This window comes from Oncorhynchus gorbuscha, linkage group LG06 (genome assembly GCF_021184085.1).
Source record: "Oncorhynchus gorbuscha isolate QuinsamMale2020 ecotype Even-year linkage group LG06, OgorEven_v1.0, whole genome shotgun sequence".
NCBI lineage: Eukaryota > Metazoa > Chordata > Actinopteri > Salmoniformes > Salmonidae > Oncorhynchus > Oncorhynchus gorbuscha.
The window spans coordinates 6,194,741-6,214,765 of NC_060178.1; the positions used below are offsets into that span (position 1 = coordinate 6,194,741).

At 48.2% G+C, this 20,025-nt stretch overlaps 1 protein-coding gene across 2 annotated transcripts in view; it reads left to right on the plus strand.

The window, feature by feature from the left end:
* The window catches only part of LOC124037458 (synaptotagmin-7-like), a 384,787-nt gene that overhangs the window by 341,558 nt on the left and 23,204 nt on the right, over positions 1-20,025 (plus strand). For both annotated transcript variants that reach the window (XM_046352188.1, XM_046352187.1), the window contains exons 4-6: positions 379-481; positions 11,059-11,178; positions 11,288-11,435. In XM_046352188.1, the coding sequence (XP_046208144.1) occupies positions 379-481; positions 11,059-11,178; positions 11,288-11,435 (371 nt within the window). The remainder of the gene's footprint in view (positions 1-378; positions 482-11,058; positions 11,179-11,287; positions 11,436-20,025) is intronic.

The window sequence follows — 20,025 nt, forward strand, 5'->3', positions numbered from 1 at the left end:
GGTGCGTATTGAGGTCTAGGGGCGCTTTTCTGTCAACATGTTGTTTGTTCAGGTCCTGGTCCATCTAGATAATAGTGTCTGATAGGGGCTTGTGTTCCACTCATATAACATTATGTTTCACCATTAAACTCATTTGCATGGATATCCTTGTAGGAGGTAACTAACTTCTATACTAAGGGATATATGTTGGTTGTGTACTCCAGACTCAGAAACAATCTTAAAATCAGACAGGGCTCTAACATCAAATATATTGAGTTAGCACACCCTGGGCCTGCGTGTTTTGGAAGTCACCTCGTCCCGTTCCGACCCTTCTCTCTCTCTCTCTCTGTGCGGAGTCTGGAGTCAGCCCCATGGTCACCCTGTCCTCTCTCTCTACAGGGGCGTGTCCAACAAGCCAGGCAACAGTCCCAAGGGCCACCCCCCCGACGGACACTCCTCAGTCACCGATCTGGCCAACTCTCTCACCGGAGACATGGTCATGGTACGACACATCGTTCCTCCCTCCCTTATCCATCTCTCTCTCCCTCCTATTCATTCACCTCCTCCTCCTATTGCTCCTCCTCCTCCTCCTCCCCCTCCTATTCTTCCTCCTCTTATTCCTCCTTCTCCTCCCCCTCCTATTCCGCCTCCTCGTCCTCCTATTCCTCCTCTTCCTATTCCTCCTCCTCCTCCTCCTATTCCTCCTCATCCTCCTCCTATTCCTCCTCCTATTCCTCCTTCTATTCCTTCTCCTCCTTCTATTCATCCTCATATTCCTCCTCCTCCTACCCTACACCCACTATCAACCACAAATCGTTATTCATCCCCTAGAGCCAACCCTCCTCCCCCCTGGGAACTTGGGTAGATTTGAGAGGACTGGATAGGTGTACACAATATGTGGTCTTATTTTTATTTATTTTATATATATATAAAAGACATTCTGTTATAGGCTTGTGATAGGTGGGTTTCATATTTTGGCATAAAAATAAAAAAAGTATATATATATATATATATATATATATACTTTTTTTATTTTTATGCCAAAATATGAAACCCACCTATCACAAGCCTATAACAGAATGTCTTTTTGATTGGTCCATCAGTAACACCATGGTTAAACTGTTGGTTTGCATAAACATGCTTCTCCCATTACCATTGTTTTTTATTTAGGCCAAGTCAGTTCAAATTCTTACTTTACAATGACGGCCTACTGGGGGAACAGTGGGGCAACTGCCTTGTTCAGGGGCAGAATGACAGATTTGTTTACCTTGTCAGCTCAGGGGATTTGAGAGAGAGACACAGAGAGAGACACAGAGAGAGACACAGAGAGAGACAGAGAGAGAGATACAGAGAGAGACACAGAGAGAGAGAGAGATACTTTTTGTCTTTCTTTCATTAAAACCTCACCCCCCCCGCTTAAAATACAACACCAAAATATATCTTATCCACACATGTAGCATACTCACCTTGCCCTCTACTCCACGATACAAAACACCACACATCACAATATCCAAAACCTCTTCTACAACCGTATATCCAACCCATCTCCCCCAGCTATACAGACAGCCCCCCCAACACACCATTTCCTGAAACATCTCCCCCAGCTATACAGACAGCCCCCCAACACACCATCTCCTGAAACATCTCCCCCAGCTATACAGACAGCCCCCCAACACACCATCTCCTGAAACATCTCCCCCAGCTATACAGACAGCCCCCCAACACACCATCTCCTGAAACATCTCCCCCAGCTATACAGACAGCCCCCCAACACACCATTTCCTGAAACATCTCCCCCAGCTATACAGACAGCCCCCCAACACACCATTTCCTGAAACATCTCCCCCAGCTATACAGACAGCCCCCCAACACACCATCTCCTGAAACATCTCCCCCAGCTATAAAGACAGCCCCCCAACACACCATCTCCTGAAACATCTCCCCCAGCTATACAGACAGCCCCCCAACACACCATCTCCTGAAACATCTCCCCCAGCTATAAAGACAGCCCCCCAACACACCATCTCCTGAAACATCTCCCCCAGCTATACAGACAGCCCCCAACACACCATCTCCTGAAACATCTCCCCCAGCTATACAGACAGCCCCCCAACACACCATCTCCTGAAACATCTCCCCCAGCTATACAGACAGCCCCCCAACACACCATCTCCTGAAACATCTCCCCCAGCTATAAAGACAGCCCCCCAACACACCATCTCCTGAAACATCTCCCCCAGCTATAAAGACAGCCCCCCAACACACCATCTCCTGAAACATCTCCCCCAGCTATACAGACAGCCCCCCAACACACCATCTCCTGAAACATCTCCCCCAGCTATACAGACAGCCCCCAACACACCATCTCCTGAAACATCTCCCCCAGCTATACAGACAGCCCCCAACACACCATTTCCTGAAACATCTCCCCCAGCTATACAGACAGCCCCCCAACACACCATCTCATGAAACATCTCCACACATTTTATCATTCTATAGAAGTCAAACTCAACCCTGAGGCACACAGAGACCATCCCATTAAACTATAGTAAAGGGTCTGTTATCCCCCCACCCTGAGGCGCGCAGAGACCATCCCATTAAACTATAGTAAAGGGTCTGTTATCCCCCACCCTGAGGCGCGCAGAGACCATCCCATTAAACTATAGTAAAGGGTCTGTTATCCCCCCACCCTGAGGCGCGCAGAGACCATCCCATTAAACTATAGTAAAGGGTCTGTTATCCCCCACCCTGAGGCGCGCAGAGACCATCCCATTAAACTATAGTAAAGGGTCTGTTACCCCCCACCCTGAGGCGCGCAGAGACCATCCCATTAAACTATAGTAAAGGGTCTGTTATCCCCCCACCCTGAGGCGCGCAGAGACCATCCCATTAAACTATAGTAAAGGGTCTGTTATCCCCCCACCCTGAGGCGCGCAGAGACCATCCCATTAAACTATAGTAAAGAGTCTGTTACCCCCCCCATCTTTGACCCTGTCCCTCCTTGTTAGCCAAATAGCCAAAACTTTGCCTGAAAATTTAACTAAACACATTTGGCCCTTTCCTTATTCGAACACCTGTACCCCATTATAAACATCTCAAAAGATGGCTGGGTTGTGGAAGATAGGCTCCTCCCACACCCACAGCCCAGGCTCTACACCCCTTTCTCATGTGGGCCTTTGCAGCTGTCCAACCCTCAGCACTGCAGAGTACAAATCAGAGAGACCTGCTGTACTCAGCCCCTCCAGCCTCATGAGGAACAGCTGCCGGTCCCAACCCTAATCCGCCAGCTCTCCTCAGCAGCACGCATGCTGGTTGCATTTTATGTAGTTTATGCCACAGGGAAGATGCCACCAGGTTGTTGATTATCTTCAACCTCCCACTATATGCCACGTGGGACAGGAACCACCCCCACCTGGCCTGTGACAGCCCCCTCCCAGTTCTTCCTGACCCACCTCTCCGAGCCCAGGTACACCCCCAACATTTTAAGCCAACATTTTAAGCCAACATTTTAAGCCAACACTTCACAACCCAACTGCAAAACCCCTGGAAGCAGAGGAGGGGCTCTATCCCCCCATGCCCCACATAACAGAGCTTTTCTCTTGCTCCAGTTTACCTGACGAAGCTCCCTCGTACACCTTCAGACTGGTCTCTAGTGCCGGCATATCCTTCCCATCCCTGACCATCACAGAAACGTCATCTGCATACGCTGACACTGCTATGCCTGTCACCACATTCATTACTGTCCAGCACACTCCCTGCAGTCTCCTGCATAGCAGTCCTAAAAAAAGGCTCAATGGCTAATGTGTATAACTGCCCTGATAGAGGGCATCCTTGTCTAATGCCCCGTCTCACCCAGACTGGCCTACTGAGACCCCCTCCCATCTTGACGTTTTCGCCCCAGCATACAGCAGCTTTACACAGGTCAAAAACCTTTTCCCAAACCCCAAACCCAAACATCACATTAAACAGATACTCATGGCCCACACTATCAAAAGCCTTCTCTTGATCTAAAGTCCAAAGTTCACCTTAGAACCTCATACAAGTCCAACATGCCCCAGATTCAGAACAAGATGTCCGTGATTGAGCTTCTCGGAACACAATATGTTTGGTCCTTATGTACTATAGAGTTCAGATGGGACTTCAGTCTGTTAGAGAGGACTTTGGCAAATATCTTGTAGTCCGCACAGGGCAATGCCACAGGCCTCCAGTTCTTAAGTTCACACAAGTCCACGAGGCACGACCGGGGGACATCTGGGTTAAGGCCTCTGCTAGTTCATGGGACAACAGGTCCATTTCATCCCTATGTGCCAGAGAGAGAGCTTAGGGAGTTCTGCGAACAAGACATGAGCACACAGTTATACCCTATACAACTCAGTATAAAACTCCACAGTTCTGCCCTATACAACTCAGTATAAAACTCCACAGTTCTGCCCTATACAACTCAGTATAAAACTCCACAGTTCTGCCCTATACAACTCAGTATAAAACTCCACAGTTCTGCCCTATGCAACTCAGTGTAAAACTCCACAGTTCTGCCCTATACAACTCAGTATAAAACTCCACAGTTCACTCCCGCATCTCACCCACCATAGAGGTCACCCGCCCATCAGACAGCCACAGGCAATGCAAACCCTTGGCTTCACTACTCTGTCTTTCCAAACCAAAGAAGAAGGAGCTGGGAGCATCCATCTCCTTGAGCATGGAGAACCTAGCTCTTACAAGTGCTCCCTTTGCTTTAACCTGGAAAAAAACTGCCCAGGTCCCTATGTAATTCAGCTAAATTAGCCTGGAGGGCCTACATTTCCTTGCCCCACCATCTCTACCTCCAGCTCACTAATACTACGCTCTAGTTCCCCCAGTATATACTGTACTCTATATCATCGACTGCATCCTTATGTAATACATGTATCACTAGCCACTTTAACTATGCCACTTTGTTTACATACTCATCTCATATGTATATACTGTACTCGATACCATCTACTGTATCTTGCCTATGCTGCTCTGTACCATCACTCATTCATATATCTTTATGTACATATTCTTTATCCCCTTACACTGTGTATAAGACAGTAGTTTTGGAATTGTTAGTTAGATTACTTGTTGGTTATTACTGCATTGTCGGAACTAGAAGCACAAGCATTTTGCTACACTCGCATTAACATCTGCTAACCATGTGTATGTGACAAATAACATCTAACCATGTGTATGTGACAAATAACATCTAACCATGTGTATGTGACAAATAAAATTGGATTTGATTTGATTTGATTACTCTCCTAGCCTCTGAGGATGAGAGCTGTATACTGGTGACAGAAAATACTAATTTGGACTTTCTTCACATCCCACCATTGACTCAGAGACTCCTCTATTCGATGCCTTTTCCATCTTTCCCAAAAGGTCTGGAAACCTAAGCAAAAAGTGGCATCTTGTATCTTGTTTTATAGTAAACTTCCAGTAGGATGCCTGCCGGGGCCCTGGTGAAATAGACAGCCGAGCCATGGTTATGTGGCGATCTGAAAACCCCACTGGGAGAATGGTAGCGCCCAACAGCCTTTTGCTCCGATTCCTAGACATGTAAAACCGATCAAGACGGGCTGCACTCCCCCGAGCCCCCAAAACCTTCCCCACGTAAACTGTCTTGTGTTTGGATGTTTAGTTCTCCAAACATCCACTAGGCCGAACTGATTAATTATGTCCCTTAACACTCCCACTGAATGAGGCGCTTCCCCATTTCTGTCTTTCGTAAAACCCATCGTACAGTTCCAGTCCTCTCTGAGCACTAGTGTCTCCTCAGGCGCTACACGACATTTATAAAGATAAAAACCATGTTGTTAATTTTTGCTTTTACAACCTACCCCAACACGCCTCTTTTGAGGAGTACATTTCTACAGACAGACGCAGTACAAAAAGGACTGCCACTCCTGCACTAAAATGTGTTCCACGGCTCAGCACACTTGCCACATTCCACCAGAGCCCCCAATCGACTTCATTCAACACATCACTATGCGTCTCCTGCAGAAACAACACCTGTCCGTTTTTTGTTGTTTTACATATTCACCAAACAGACTCCTCTTTCTCGCATCTCTGGTGAAATTTATATTAAGCGAGCCTACCCAAAATCTCTCCATAAGAAGTGGGAGAAAAGCCAGCAAGGAAAGAGACCAATAGCAAAACTCAAAAAGCCCCAATGTCAGAAAGAAACTATTAATCTAAACAGCATTTAAAGGTAGACCCTTTCGCGCTGTTATGAAACACTTCCTGAACCGAAACCGTTTCCTGTGTGAGGACACCATGCCCCTCATTATTTAGAGCATGTTGTACTGATCTTACAAACTTTCTCGGATAAGAAAAAAAAGCCTCAAGCTGAAATTTTTCCCCCTTGGTCTCATTCAGGAACCTTGTCAGTTCCCTCGCCGTGGAATTTGACCCCTCTGCTTGACTGGCTGTCCGCTCCGGACCCATTGAGGAGGAGTCTGTAAAAAAAGGCCTCCTCATCATCCTCTTCCTCAGACTCACTTTCTCCCTATAATATATATGAATATATGCTATTTCTTTTATCTACAGTCTCCATCCTGACCCCACCCCTACAAGCGCCATGCTCTACCAACTGAGCTCAGAAGGACCACATCTCTATCTCCATCCTGACCAGCCCCCCCATCACCTGGCAAAGGTTCCTTGGTGTCTTTGACCACCCCAGCCTCTCCCCTCCCACCTCCTTTCTTCTCCCCCTTTTTCCTGTTCTGCTTGACACCCTCCCCCCCTCAGTCTCTTACACTTCCCCACTATACTCTCCTCATCCACTAGCATAACCTGACTAGACCCAGCCTCATCTACACCACCATCCATAACCTGACTAGACCCAGCCTCATCTACACCACCATCCATAAACTGACTAGACCCAGCCTCATCTACACCACCATCCATAACCTGACTAGACCCAGCCTCATCTACACCACCATACATAACCTGACTAGATGCAGCCTTATCTACACCACCATCCATAACCTGACTAGACCCAGCCTCATCTACACCACCATACATAACCTGACTAGACCCAGCCTCATCTACATCACCCTCCATAACCTGACTAGACCCAGCCTCATCTACACCACCATCTATAACCTGACTAGACCCAGCCTCATCTACACCACCATACATAACCTGACTAGACCCAGCCTCATCTACACCACCATCTATAACCTGACTAGACCCAGTCTCATCTACACCACCATCTATAACCTGACTAGACCCAGCCTCATCTACACCACCATACATAACCTGACTAGATGCAGCCTTATCTACACCACCATCCATAACCTGACTAGACCCAGCCTCATCTACATCACCCTCCATAACCTGACTAGACCCAGCCTCATCTACACCACCATCCATAACCTGACTAGACCCAGCCTCATCTACATCACCCTCCACAACCTGACTAGACCCAGCCTCATCTACACCACCATACATAACCTGACTAGGCCCAGCCTCATCTACACCACCATCCATAACCTGACTAGGCCCAGCCTCATCTACACCACCATACATAACCTGACTAGGCCCAGCCTCATATACACCAGCATCACTGGCATGACTAGGCACAGCCTCATCTACACCACCATCTATAACCTGACTAGGCCCAGCCTCATCTACACCACCATCTATAACCTGACTAGGCCCAGCCTCATCTACACCACCATCCATAACCTGACTAGACCCAGCCTCATCTACATCACCCTCCACAACCTGACTAGACCCAGCCTCATCTACACCACCATACATAACCTGACTAGGCCCAGCCTCATCTACACCACCATCCATAACCTGACTAGGCCCAGCCTCATCTACACCACCATACATAACCTGACTAGGCCCAGCCTCATATACACCAGCATCACTGGCATGACTAGGCACAGCCTCATCTACACCACCATCTATAACCTGACTAGGCCCAGCCTCATATACATCACCATCACAGACATTACTAGGGCCCAGCTTCTGCTGTCTGCATCTCATTACCCCCTGCACTTAGACATTGATTTCCCCCACTGGCGCTTGTACCCTCACCTTGTCTACGGGCTTTATGTGGGCACGCAAAGCTCTTATGCCCCAAATCCCCACACTCAAAATACAGTAGACTATCTGTGCTGGCAAACCCTGCGTAGAGCCCCTCCCCTTGCCTCACTTTAAAGTGCACATTTAGCTGTTGCTCATTGTTATTCAGAAACATGAACACTTGCCTCCGGAACGAAACAACGTGCTTAACGGCATCTGCCTGAGGACCTGCCGACCCGAAACCGCTAGCAGACTTACCAAAACGACTCCGCTCTTTCCTGATTTGATCATCCGTAATAAACGGATGCAAATTCCTGTAGCTCAGTTGGTAGAGCATGGCGCTTGAAACGCCAGGGTAGTGGGTTCGATCCCCGGGACCACCCATACATAGAATGTATGCACACATGACTGTAAGTCGCTTTGGATAAAAGCGTCTGCTAAATGGCATATATTATTATTATTATTAAGTTGTCTGAACTCACACCCTTCCTAGAACTCACACCCTTCTTTGTGGTCCTTCTGTAGCTCAGTTGGTAGAGCATGGCGCTTGTAACGCCAGGGTAGTGGGTTCGATCCCCGGGACCACCCATACATAGAATGTATGCACACATGACTGTAAGTCGCTTTGGATAAAAGCGTCTGCTAAATAGCATATATTATTATATTATTATTATATTATTATATTATTATTATTATATTATTATTATAAATTTGCGACTACCACCCAGGTCGAATGGGTAGAAAGAGGTGAAATTGTCACCAACACACCCCTTGTAAATATTCCACTAGCAATGAGCCTACCAACCAAGTTTTCTCTTTTCATTAACACAACCAGAGCTTTGTTCATTCTGGAAGCAGAATGTATACATTCAGCTCCTACCTGTTCACCGACCGCGAGCAGAACCTCCTCCACCTTACATTCCAAACCCCAGGAAACTAACTCTGTCATCTTCCACCCTAACTTTAAAAAAAAAACTGTGGACACCGCTAAAACAAATAGTGCATTAACCCTCCAGCATAGAAAATAAAAATTGAAAGAAAAGACCAAGGACAGAATCAAGAAAAAAGTTAGGGCAGAGCCCTCCACATCAAACACTCAAACTCCCAAAAACTCACAGCATGCACTGCAAGAGAGAGAGGGGGGGGGGGGAGACAGACAGAGAGAGAGACACAGAGAGAGAATGGCTCGTCTGTCTGAAGCCAGCTATCGGAGCGCCTCCTCAGCCTCCTGCCTCTTAAGGACATTAGTGGGTAAATGAAAGTGCTTCGTGTCAGAGTATCTCTCTCAGCGGGCCCCCAGCCAGCCACCATGATAAAACATCTCTCTCAGCGGGCCCCCAGCCAGCCACCATGATAAAACATCTCTCTCAGCGGGCCCCCAGCCAGCCACCATGATAAAACATCTCTCTCAGCGGGCCCCCAGCCAGCCACCATGATAAAACATCTCTCTCAGCGGGCCCCCAGCCAGCCACCATGACAAAACATCTCTCTCAGCGGGCCCCCAGCCAGCCACCATGACAAAACATCTCTCTCAGCGGGCCCCCAGCCAGCCACCATGACAAAACATCTCTCTCAGCAGGCCCCCAGCCAGCCACCATGATAAAACATCTCTCTCAGCGGGCCCCCAGCCCGCCACCATGACAAAACATCTCTCTCAGCGGGCCCCCAGCCAGCCACCATGACAAAACATCTCTCTCAGTGGGCCCCCAGCCAGCCACCATGATAAAACATCTCTCTCAGCAGGCCCCCAGCCAGCCACCATGACAAAACATCTCTCTCAGCAGGCCCCCAGCCAGCCACCATGACAAAACATCTCTCTCAGCGGGCCCCCAGCCAGCCACCATGATAAAACATCTCTCTCAGCAGGCCCCCAGCCAGCCACCATGACAAAACATCTCTCTCAGCGGGCCCCCAGCCAGCCACCATGATAAAACATCTCTCTCAGCGGGTCCCCAGCCAGCCACCATGATAAAACATCTCTCTCAGCGGGCCCCCAGCCAGCCACCATGATAAAACATCTCTCTCAGCGGGCCCCCAGCCAGCCACCATGATAAAACATCTCTCTCAGCGGGCCCCCAGCCAGCCACCATGACAAAACATCTCTCTCAGCGGGCCCCCAGCCAGCCACCATGACAAAACATCTCTCTCAGCGGGCCCCCAGCCAGCCACCATGACAAAACATCTCTCTCAGCGGGCCCCCAGCCGCCACCATGACAAAACATCTCTCTCAGCGGGCCCCCAGCCCGCCACCATGACAAAACATCTCTCTCAGCGGGCCCCCAGCCAGCCACCATGACAAAACATCTCTCTCAGCAGGCCCCCAGCCAGCCACCATGATAAAACATCTCTCTCAGCAGGCCCCCAGCCAGCCACCATGATAAAACATCTCTCTCAGCGGGCCCCCAGCCAGCCACCATGACAAAACATCTCTCTCAGCGGGCCCCCAGCCAGCCACCATGATAAAACATCTCTCTCAGCGGGCCCCCAGCCAGCCACCATGACAAAACATCTCTCTCAGCGGGCCCCCAGCCAGCAACCATGATAAAACATCTCTCTCAGCAGGCCCCCAGCCAGCCACCATGATAAAACATCTCTCTCAGCAGGCCCCCAGCCAGCCACCATGATAAAACATCTCTCTCAGCAGGCCCCCAGCCGGCCACCATGATAAAACATCTCTCTCAGCGGGCCCCAGCCAGCTCCCACACGCCATCCCACCATGATAAAACATCTATCTCAGCGGCCCCCAGCCAGCTGCCACACGCCATCCCACCATGATAAAACATCTATCTCAGCGGCCCCCAGCCAGCTGCCACACGCCATCCCACCATGATAAAACGAGACGCCCCAAAACCCTGGCTGGCACCCCACCACCTCCACTCTCACTGTCTGTAGTCGACAAAGAGCTGTGTGCGTGAAAGGATTGTGTGTGCGTGTTGTGTCCGTGTGTGTGCATCTGCGTGTGTATAGATTTTCATCGTGAGCTGCTATTTGTATTCGTCTGCCCCCCCCCAAACGCCTCAGCTGTCCCCGGGCTCTGAGGATGACGACGGTGAAGGTCCTATCTGTGAGAAGCTGGGCCGGATCCAGTTCTCGGTTGGCTACAGCTTCCAGGACTCCACCCTGACCGTCAAGATTCTCAAGGTATCAGTGACACGGTTACAAAGCCAGAATTGTGGGGTTTTAATTCCCCGTACGAAATTGTACTTGAAGTAACGACTGCTAATTGACATATGTTGTTGTTATTATGAAGGGCCAGGAGCTCCCTGCCAAGGACTTCTCTGGGACCTCTGACCCCTTCGTCAAGCTCTACCTGCTGCCGGACAAGAAGCACAAGCTGGAGACCAAGGTGAAGAGGAAGAACCTCAACCCTCACTGGAACGAGACCTTCCTGTTCGAGGGTACGTGGGGATTCTAATGCTCTAATCACACCTGTGTTACGGTATACAGCTCTAATCATACCTGTATTACGGTATAATGCCCCTCTCATACCTGTATTACGGTACACGCTCTAATCACACCTGTGTTACAGTAGAATGCTTTTCTCATACCTGTATTACGGTAGAATGGTCTTCTCATTCCTGTATTAAGGTAGAATGCCCCTCTCATACCTGTATTACGGTAGAATGGTCTTCTCATACCTGTATTACGGTAGAATGCCCCTCTCATACCTGTATTACGGTAGAATGCTATTTCTCATACCTGTATTACGGTATAATGCCCCTCTCATACCTGTATTACGGTACAATGCTCTAATCATACCTGCATTACGGTAGAATGCTCTTCTCATACCTGTATTATGGTATAAGGCTCTAATCATACCTGTATTACGGTATAAGGCTCTAATCATACCTGCATTATGGTAGAAGGCTCTAATCATACCTGTATTACGGTATAAGGCTCTAATCATATCTGTATTACGGTACAAGGCTCTAATCATACCTGTATTATGGTATAATGCCCCTCTCATACCTGTATTACGGTATAAGGCTCTAATCATACCTGTATTACGGTATAAGGCTCTAATCATACCTGTATTACGGTATAATGCCCCTCTCATACCTGTATTACGGTATAAGGCTCTAATCATACCTGTATTACGGTACAATGCTCCTCTCATACCTGTATTACGGTACAATGCCCCTCTCATACCTGTATTACGGTATAATGCCCCTCTCATACCTGTATTACGGTATAAGGCTCTAATCATACCTGTTTTACGGTATAAGGCTCTAATCATACCTGTATTACGGTATAAGGCTCTAATCATACCTGTATTACGGTATAATGCTCTAATCATACCTGTATTACGGTATAAGGCTCTTAATCATACCTGTATTACGGTATAAGGCTCTAATCATACCTGTATTATGGTATACGGCTCTAATCATACCTGTATTACGGTATAATGCCCCTCTCATAGCTGTATTACGGTACCTTACACAAGGTTGCCCTCTTTCTATCTCCTTTCCTACATTATTTGCTCAGAATATTTCTCAGACTATTACCTACAGTCGAAAAAATAACTTTTGGATATTAGATTGGTGGTCCACAGCCCACACACTCCCCCACAGCCCGGTTCACCTGAAATTCACCCGGACATACTACTTCCTGGACCTGGACCCATTAGGGTTAAATGGCAGGAACACAGATTTACTGGGATTTACCATCCAAAACCACTCCATTTTCCCAGGATAAATAACTGTGGGAAAACTGGTAATTTATAATAAATTATTCATATGAACAGCATGGCGTGAAATGGAACTGTTAAATTATATGAGATGTCTAAATCTGGCTGCCCTACGGCCTCTGATGATGAACCATCAACGCTCCGGGTAGGGAGAGACAGCCCTTCTCAGGGTGGGGACAGACAGCCCTTCTCAGGGTGGGGACAGACAGCCCTTCTCAGGGTGGGGACAGTCGGCCCTTCTCAGGGTGGGGACAGACAGCCCTTCTCAGGGTGGGGACAGTCGGCCCAACTCAGGGTGGGGACAGAGAGCCCTTCTCAGGGTGGCTTGGAAAAACTCCCTAGAAAGGTAGGAACCGAGGTAGAAACCTAGAGAGGAACCTAGCTCTGAGGGGTGGCCAATCCTCTTCTGGCTGTGCTGGGTGGAGATTATAAGAGTACATGGCCATTAAGACCAGATCTTTCTTCTTCAAACGTTCATAGAAAATCAGCAGGGTCAAATAATAATCGCAGGTCAGCAGCTGCAGGAGAAAATGTGAGTTGGCTTTTCATAGCCAAGCATTCAGAAGTTGAGACAGCATGTGAGGTAGAAAGAGAGAGAGAGTTGAAAACAGCAGGTCCAGGACAAGGTAACACGTCCGGTGTACAGGGTTCCATAGCCGCAGGCAGAACAGTTGAAACTGGAATAGCAGCACGACCAGGTGCACTGGGGACAGCCAGGAGTCATCAGGCCAGGTTGTCCTGAGGCATGGTCCTCGGGCTCAGGTTCTCCGGGAGGGGAGGGAGAGAGAGAGAGGGAGAGAGAGAGAGAGAGGGAGAGAGAGAGAGAGGGAGAGAGAGAATTCGAGGGAGCATACTTAAATTCACACAGGACACCAGATATAACAGACTGAATCTAACCCCCGGCACATAGACTAGACTGTGGCTCCGTCCGACGATACCCCCGTACAGGGCCAGCCATGCAGAATATGACCCCAACAATTTTGCGAAAGCACAGCCCCCACACCACTAGAGGGATATAAACAGACCATCAACTTATTACCCTGAGACAAGGCTGAGTATAGTCTACGGAGATCTCCTCCACCGCATGAGCCTGAGGGGGTGCAAACTGGACAGGAAGATCACGACAGTGACTCAACCCACTCAAGTGACGCACCCCTCCCAGGGATGTCATGGAAGAGCACTAGTAAGCCAGTGACTCAGCCCCCATAATAGGGTCAGATGCAGAGAATCCCAGTGGAGAGAAGGGAGCCGGACAGGCAGAGACAACAAGGGCGGTTCATCGTTCCAGTACCTTGCCGTTCACCTTCGCACCCCTGGGCCAGACTACACTCAATCATAGGACCTACTGAAGAGATGAGTAAGGTCGAGACTGAGTCTGCATCTCTCACATGGATAGGCAGACCATTCCATAAAAATTGAGCTCTATAGAAGAATGCCCTGCCTCCAGCTGTTTGCTTATAAATTCTAGGGACAGTGAGGAGGCCTGCGTCTTGTGACCGTAGCGCATGCGTAGGTATGTACGGCAGGACCAAATCGTGGGGAGATAGGTAAGAGATAGGTAGCATGGCTACAAGGCCCTCACACGCCTTTCTTCGGGAAATCTGACCAGGCCTCCAACCTGCTCCTCCCTGCCTATAGGCAGAAACTTAAGCAGGAAGCTCCTGTGGTTGGTAAGGACTGTTCAACATTGGTCTGAGGAAGTGCATAGAAGATGTTGTTCCTACTGTGATTAGAACTTATCCAAACCATGGATTGATGGCAGCATTCACGCAAAACTAAAAGTATGAACCTCAGAATTTAACCAAGGCAAGGTGACTTGGAACGTGGACCTGTACAGACAGACCAGCTGTGACCTCCGTAAGGCAATTAAAGAAGCAAAATCATTAGTACAGAGACAAAGAGGAGTTGCAATTCAACAGCTCAGACATTAAATGTATGTGGGCAGGGACTCTAGACAATCACATGTTATAAAGGGAAGCCAGCCACCTCGCGGACACCGATGCCTTGCTCCCGGAGAAGCTAAACACCTTCTTTGCTGGCTTCGAGAAAAACAACACCGAGCTGCCGGCGTAGGCCTCCGCCGTTCCTAAGGACTGTGTGCTCCCGATCTCCATGGCCAATGTGAGTAAGACATATAAGTGTGTTAACCCTTGCAAGGCTACCAGCCCAGACTGGCATCCCAAGCCCTGTCCTCAGAGCATGAGTACACCAGCTGGCTGGAGTGTTTATGGACATATTCAATCATTCCCTATCCCAGTCTGTTGTCTCCACTTGCTTCAAGATGTCCACCATCATTCCTGCTTCCAAGAAAGCTAAGGTAACTGAACTAAATAACTATCGCCCCGTAGCACTCACTTCTGTCATCATGAAGTGCTTTGAGAGGCTAGTTAAGGACCATATTGCCTCCACCTTACCCGGCACCCTAGACCCACTACAATTTGCTTACCGCCCCAACAGCACCCCTCCTCTACTCCCAGTTCACCCAAGACTGTGTGGCCACACACGTCTCAAACTCAATCATCAAGTTTGCTAACAACACAACAGTGGTAGACCTGATTACCAACAATGACGAAACAGCCTACAGGGAGGAGGTGAGTGCCTTGGCAGAGTGGTGCCAGGAAAATAACCTCAACGTCAACAAAACGAAGTACCTGATAGTGGACTTCAGGAAACAGCAGAGAGAGCACGCCCCCATCCCATATCAACAGGACTGCAGTGGAGTGGGTCAAAAGCTTCAAGTCCCACATCACTGAAGACCGGAAATGCACACCAGTGTGCTGAAGAATGGAGTCTGAAGAAATTTTGCTTGACCCCTAAATCCCTCACCAACTGCTACAGATTCACCATTGAGAGTATCCAGTCAGGCGGTATCACTACCTGGTACGGCAATTGCACCCCCTGCAACCGCAAGGCTCTCCAGAGGGTGGTGCGGTCAGCCCAATGAAGCATAGGGGCACATTGACTGACTGAAGCATCCAGTGTCACAGGAAGGCCAAGAAGACCATCAAGGACCTCAGCCACCCGAGCCACGGCTGTTCACCCCACTGTTTACCCTACTACCATCTAGCAGGCAAAGACAGTACAGGTGCATCAAAGCTGGGACAGAGAGACTGATAAACAGGTTATAGACCTACTCAGGCTGGTTATAGACCTCCTCAGGCTGGTTATAGACCTCCTCAGGCTGGTTATAGACCTCCTCAAGCTGGTTATAGACCTACTCAGGCTGGTTATAGACCTCCTCAGGCTGGTTATAGACCTCCTCAGGCTGGTTATAGACCTCCTCAAGCTGGTTATAGACCTCCTCAAGCTGGTTATAGACCTACTCAGGCTGGTTATAGACCTCCTCCAGCTGGTTATAGACCATATTCAGGCTGGTTATAGACCTACTCAGGCTGGTTATAGACCTCAGGCTGGTTATAGACCTCCTCAGGCTGGTTATAGACCTACTCAGGCTGGTTATAGACCTCCTCAGGCTGGTTATAGACCATATTCAGGCTGGTTATAGACCTACTCAGGCTGGTTATAGACCTCCTCAGGCTGGTTATAGACCTCCTCAGGCTGGTTATAGACCTCCTCAAGCTGGTTATAGACCTACTCAGGCTGGTTATAGACCTACTCAGGCTGGTTATAGACCTACTCAGGCTGGTTATAGACCTACTCAGGCTGGTTATAGACCTACTCAGGCTGGTTATAGACCTCCTCAAGCTGGTTATAGACCTACTCAGGCTGGTTATAGACCATATTCAGGCTGGTTATAGACCTACTCAGGCTGGTTATAGACCTCCTCAGGCTGGTTATAGACCTACTCAGGCTGGTTATAGACCTACTCAGGCTGGTTATAGACCTCCTCAGGCTGGTTATAGACCTACTCAGGCTGGTTATAGACCTCCTCAGGCTGGTTATAGACCTCCTCAGGCTGGTTATAGACCTCCTCAGGCTGGTTATAGACCTACTCAGGCTGGTTATAGACCTCCTCAGGCTGGTTATAGACCTCCTCAGGCTGGTTATAGACCTCCTCAGGCTGGTTATAGACCTACTCAGGCTGGTTATAGACCTCCTCAGGCTGGTTATAGACAGACTGTCACATTCGACGTATACTGTCGTAGACCATAACAGAACATCTGTCCTATTTAACTCCAGGAGGTCTCTAAAGGGAGACGGCTCATAATAATGGCTGGAATGGAATTCATGGAATGGTATCAAACATGGAAACCAGCCGTATTATGAGCCCATCCTCCCCGATTAAAGGTGCCACCAGCCGCCTGTGATTTCAACATAGTTATTAGCGAAAACCAAAGTTCTCTAACATAAGGTATATAAATTAAATTTAATTAAATAGCCTTGTACAACATACCAAAACCCTTTAAAATCTTCCAATCAAAAGGCTCTTGCATAGTAAAATGTAGACAGTCATCTCACATTCAGAACCGCTGGACAGTAACACAGTAAAGTAAAAACAGAGATCAGAATGACTGCTCAGGCTTGATTCATAAATTAAATGATTAGATAGTTAGCCTAAAACAATCCACGTGTCCAAATCAAAAGACCTGATTAACGTGACGTCAACCACGTCCTGAGAGCGGACACATTCACAAATCAAAAGAGATGGTTTAGTATTTACACTGAACAAAAAATATAAAACGCAACTATTTAAAATATTTTGACTGAGTTTACAGTTCATATAAGGGAAATACGGTATATTCATTAGATATGAATCTGTTGGTCACAGATACCTTTAAAAAAAGTAGGGGTGTCGATCAGAAAACCAGTCAGTATCTGGTGTGGATCAGAAAACCAGTCAGTATCTGGTGTGGATCAGAGAACCAGTCAGTATCTGGTGTGGATCAGAGAACCAGTCAGTATCTGGTGTGGATCAGAGAACCAGTCAGTATCTGGTGTGGATCAGAAAACCAGTCAGTATCTGGTGTGGATCAGAAAACCAGTCAGTATCTGGTGTGGATCAGAAAACCAGTCAGTATCTGGTGTGGATCAGAAAACCAGTCAGTATCTGGTGTGGATCAGAAAACCAGTCAGTATCTGGTGTGGATCAGAGAACCAGTCAGTATCTGGTGTGGATCAGAGAACCAGTCAGTATCTGGTGTGGATCAGAGAACCAGTCAGTATCTGGTGTGGATCAGAAAACCAGTCAGTATCTGGTGTGGATCAGAAAACCAGTCAGTATCTGGTGTGGATCAGAAAACCAGTCAGTATCTGGTGTGGATCAGAAAACCAGTCAGTATCTGGTGTGGATCAGAAAACCAGTCAGTATCTGGTGTGGATCAGAAAACCAGTCAGTATCTGGTGTCGATCAGAAAACCAGTCAGTATCTGGTGTCACCACCATTTGCCTCATTCAGCACTACACATCTCTTTCACATAGAGTTGATCAGGCTGTTGATTGTGGTCTGTGGAATGTGTTCCCACTCCACTTCAATGGCAGTGCGAAGTCGCTGGATATTGGCGGGAACTGGAACACGCTGTCGTACACATTGATCCAGAGCATCCCAAACATGCTCAATGGGTGAAATATCTGGTGAGTTGCATGTTACGGAAGAACTGGGACATTTTCACCTTCCAGGAATTGTGTACAGAACCTTGTGACATGCGGTGATGAAGGCAGGTGAATGGCACAACAATGGGCCTCAGGATTCTCATCACAGCATCTCTGTGCATTCAAATTGCCATAGATAAAAATGCAATTGTGTTCGTTATCCGTAGCTTATGCCTGCCCATACCGTAACCCCACCGCCACCACGGGGCAAACCGTTCACCCATACGACGCCCCCACACGACGCCCCCACACGACGCCCCCACACGACGCCCCCACACGACGCACCCACAAGACGCACCCACACGACGCACCCACACGACGCACCCATACGACGCCCCCACACGACACCCCCACACGACCCACCCACACGACGCACCCACACGACGCACCCACACGACGCACCCACACGACGCACCCACACGACACCCCCACACGACGCACCCACACGACGCACCCACATGACGCCATCAACTGCCCGGTACAGTTGAAACCAGGATTCACCCATGAAGAGCACACTTCTCCAGCGTGCCAGCGGCCATCGAAGGTGATCATTTACCCACTGAAGTCGGTTACGACGCCGAACTGCAGTCAGGTCAAGACCCTGGTGAGGACGACAAGCATGCAGATCAGCTTCTCTAAGAAGAAGGTTTCTGACAGTTTCTTCGGTTGTTCAAACCCACGGTTTCATCAGCTGTCCGGGTGGCTGGTCTCAGACGTTCTTGCAGGTGAAGAAGCTGGATGCGGAGGTCCTGGGCTGGCGTGGTTAGATGTGATCTGTGGTTGTGAAGCCTAATGTGGAGGTCCTGGGCTGGCGTGGTTACACGTGGTCTGCGGTTGTGAAGCGTAATGTGGAGGTCCTGGGCTGGCGTGGTTAGATGTGATCTGTGGTTGTGAAGCTGGATGTGGAGGTCCTGGGCTGGCAAGGCATGAGGTCTGCGGTTGTGAAGCGTAATGTGGAGGTCCTGGGCTGGCGTGGTTAGATGTGATCTGTGGTTGTGAAGCTGGATGTGGAGGTCCTGGGCTGGCAAGGCATGAGGTCTGCGGTTGTGAGGCCAATATGATATGTGCTGCCAAATTCTCTAAAACGACGTTGTAGGTGGTTTATGGTCGAGAAATTAACATTAAATTATCTGGCAACAGCTCTGGTGGACATTCCTGCAGTCAGCATGCCAACAAGGTACAAATCTGTCGTTCTGCCCCTGAACAGGCAGTTAACCCACTGTTCCTAGGCCGTCATTGAAAATAAGAATTTGTTCTTAACTGACTTGCCTAGTTAAATAAAGGTAAAATAAATAATAAAATAAAAAATTGCATGCTCATTAACGTGGATGTAAACAAATATGTGCACAAGATTGGAGCAAAATAAGATTTTTGTGTGTATGGAACATTTCTGGGATCTTTTATTTCAGCTCATGAAACATGGGAACAACACTTTACATGTTGCGTTTATATTTTTGTTCAGTTTAAAAGCTCTGACAAAGGCTAAGAGAACAATAAACATTTTTCAGAAAGAAAACAGAAATCTGCTTTGCATAAAATGTAAATATTTCTGTTTTAAAAGATGTAGCCTACGATTAGTTTAAAAAAAAACTTTTTAAGGAGAACAAAAATGACTTAGTAGCCTAGTTTTGTTGTTGGCTACTTGAAGAGAATTAAAATTTGACTCGATGAACCCACCGAAATGAGTAAAACATATTGGCATTTAAATCATAATCGATTTTCAAAATGTTGCATAGTATGAAACATATTTT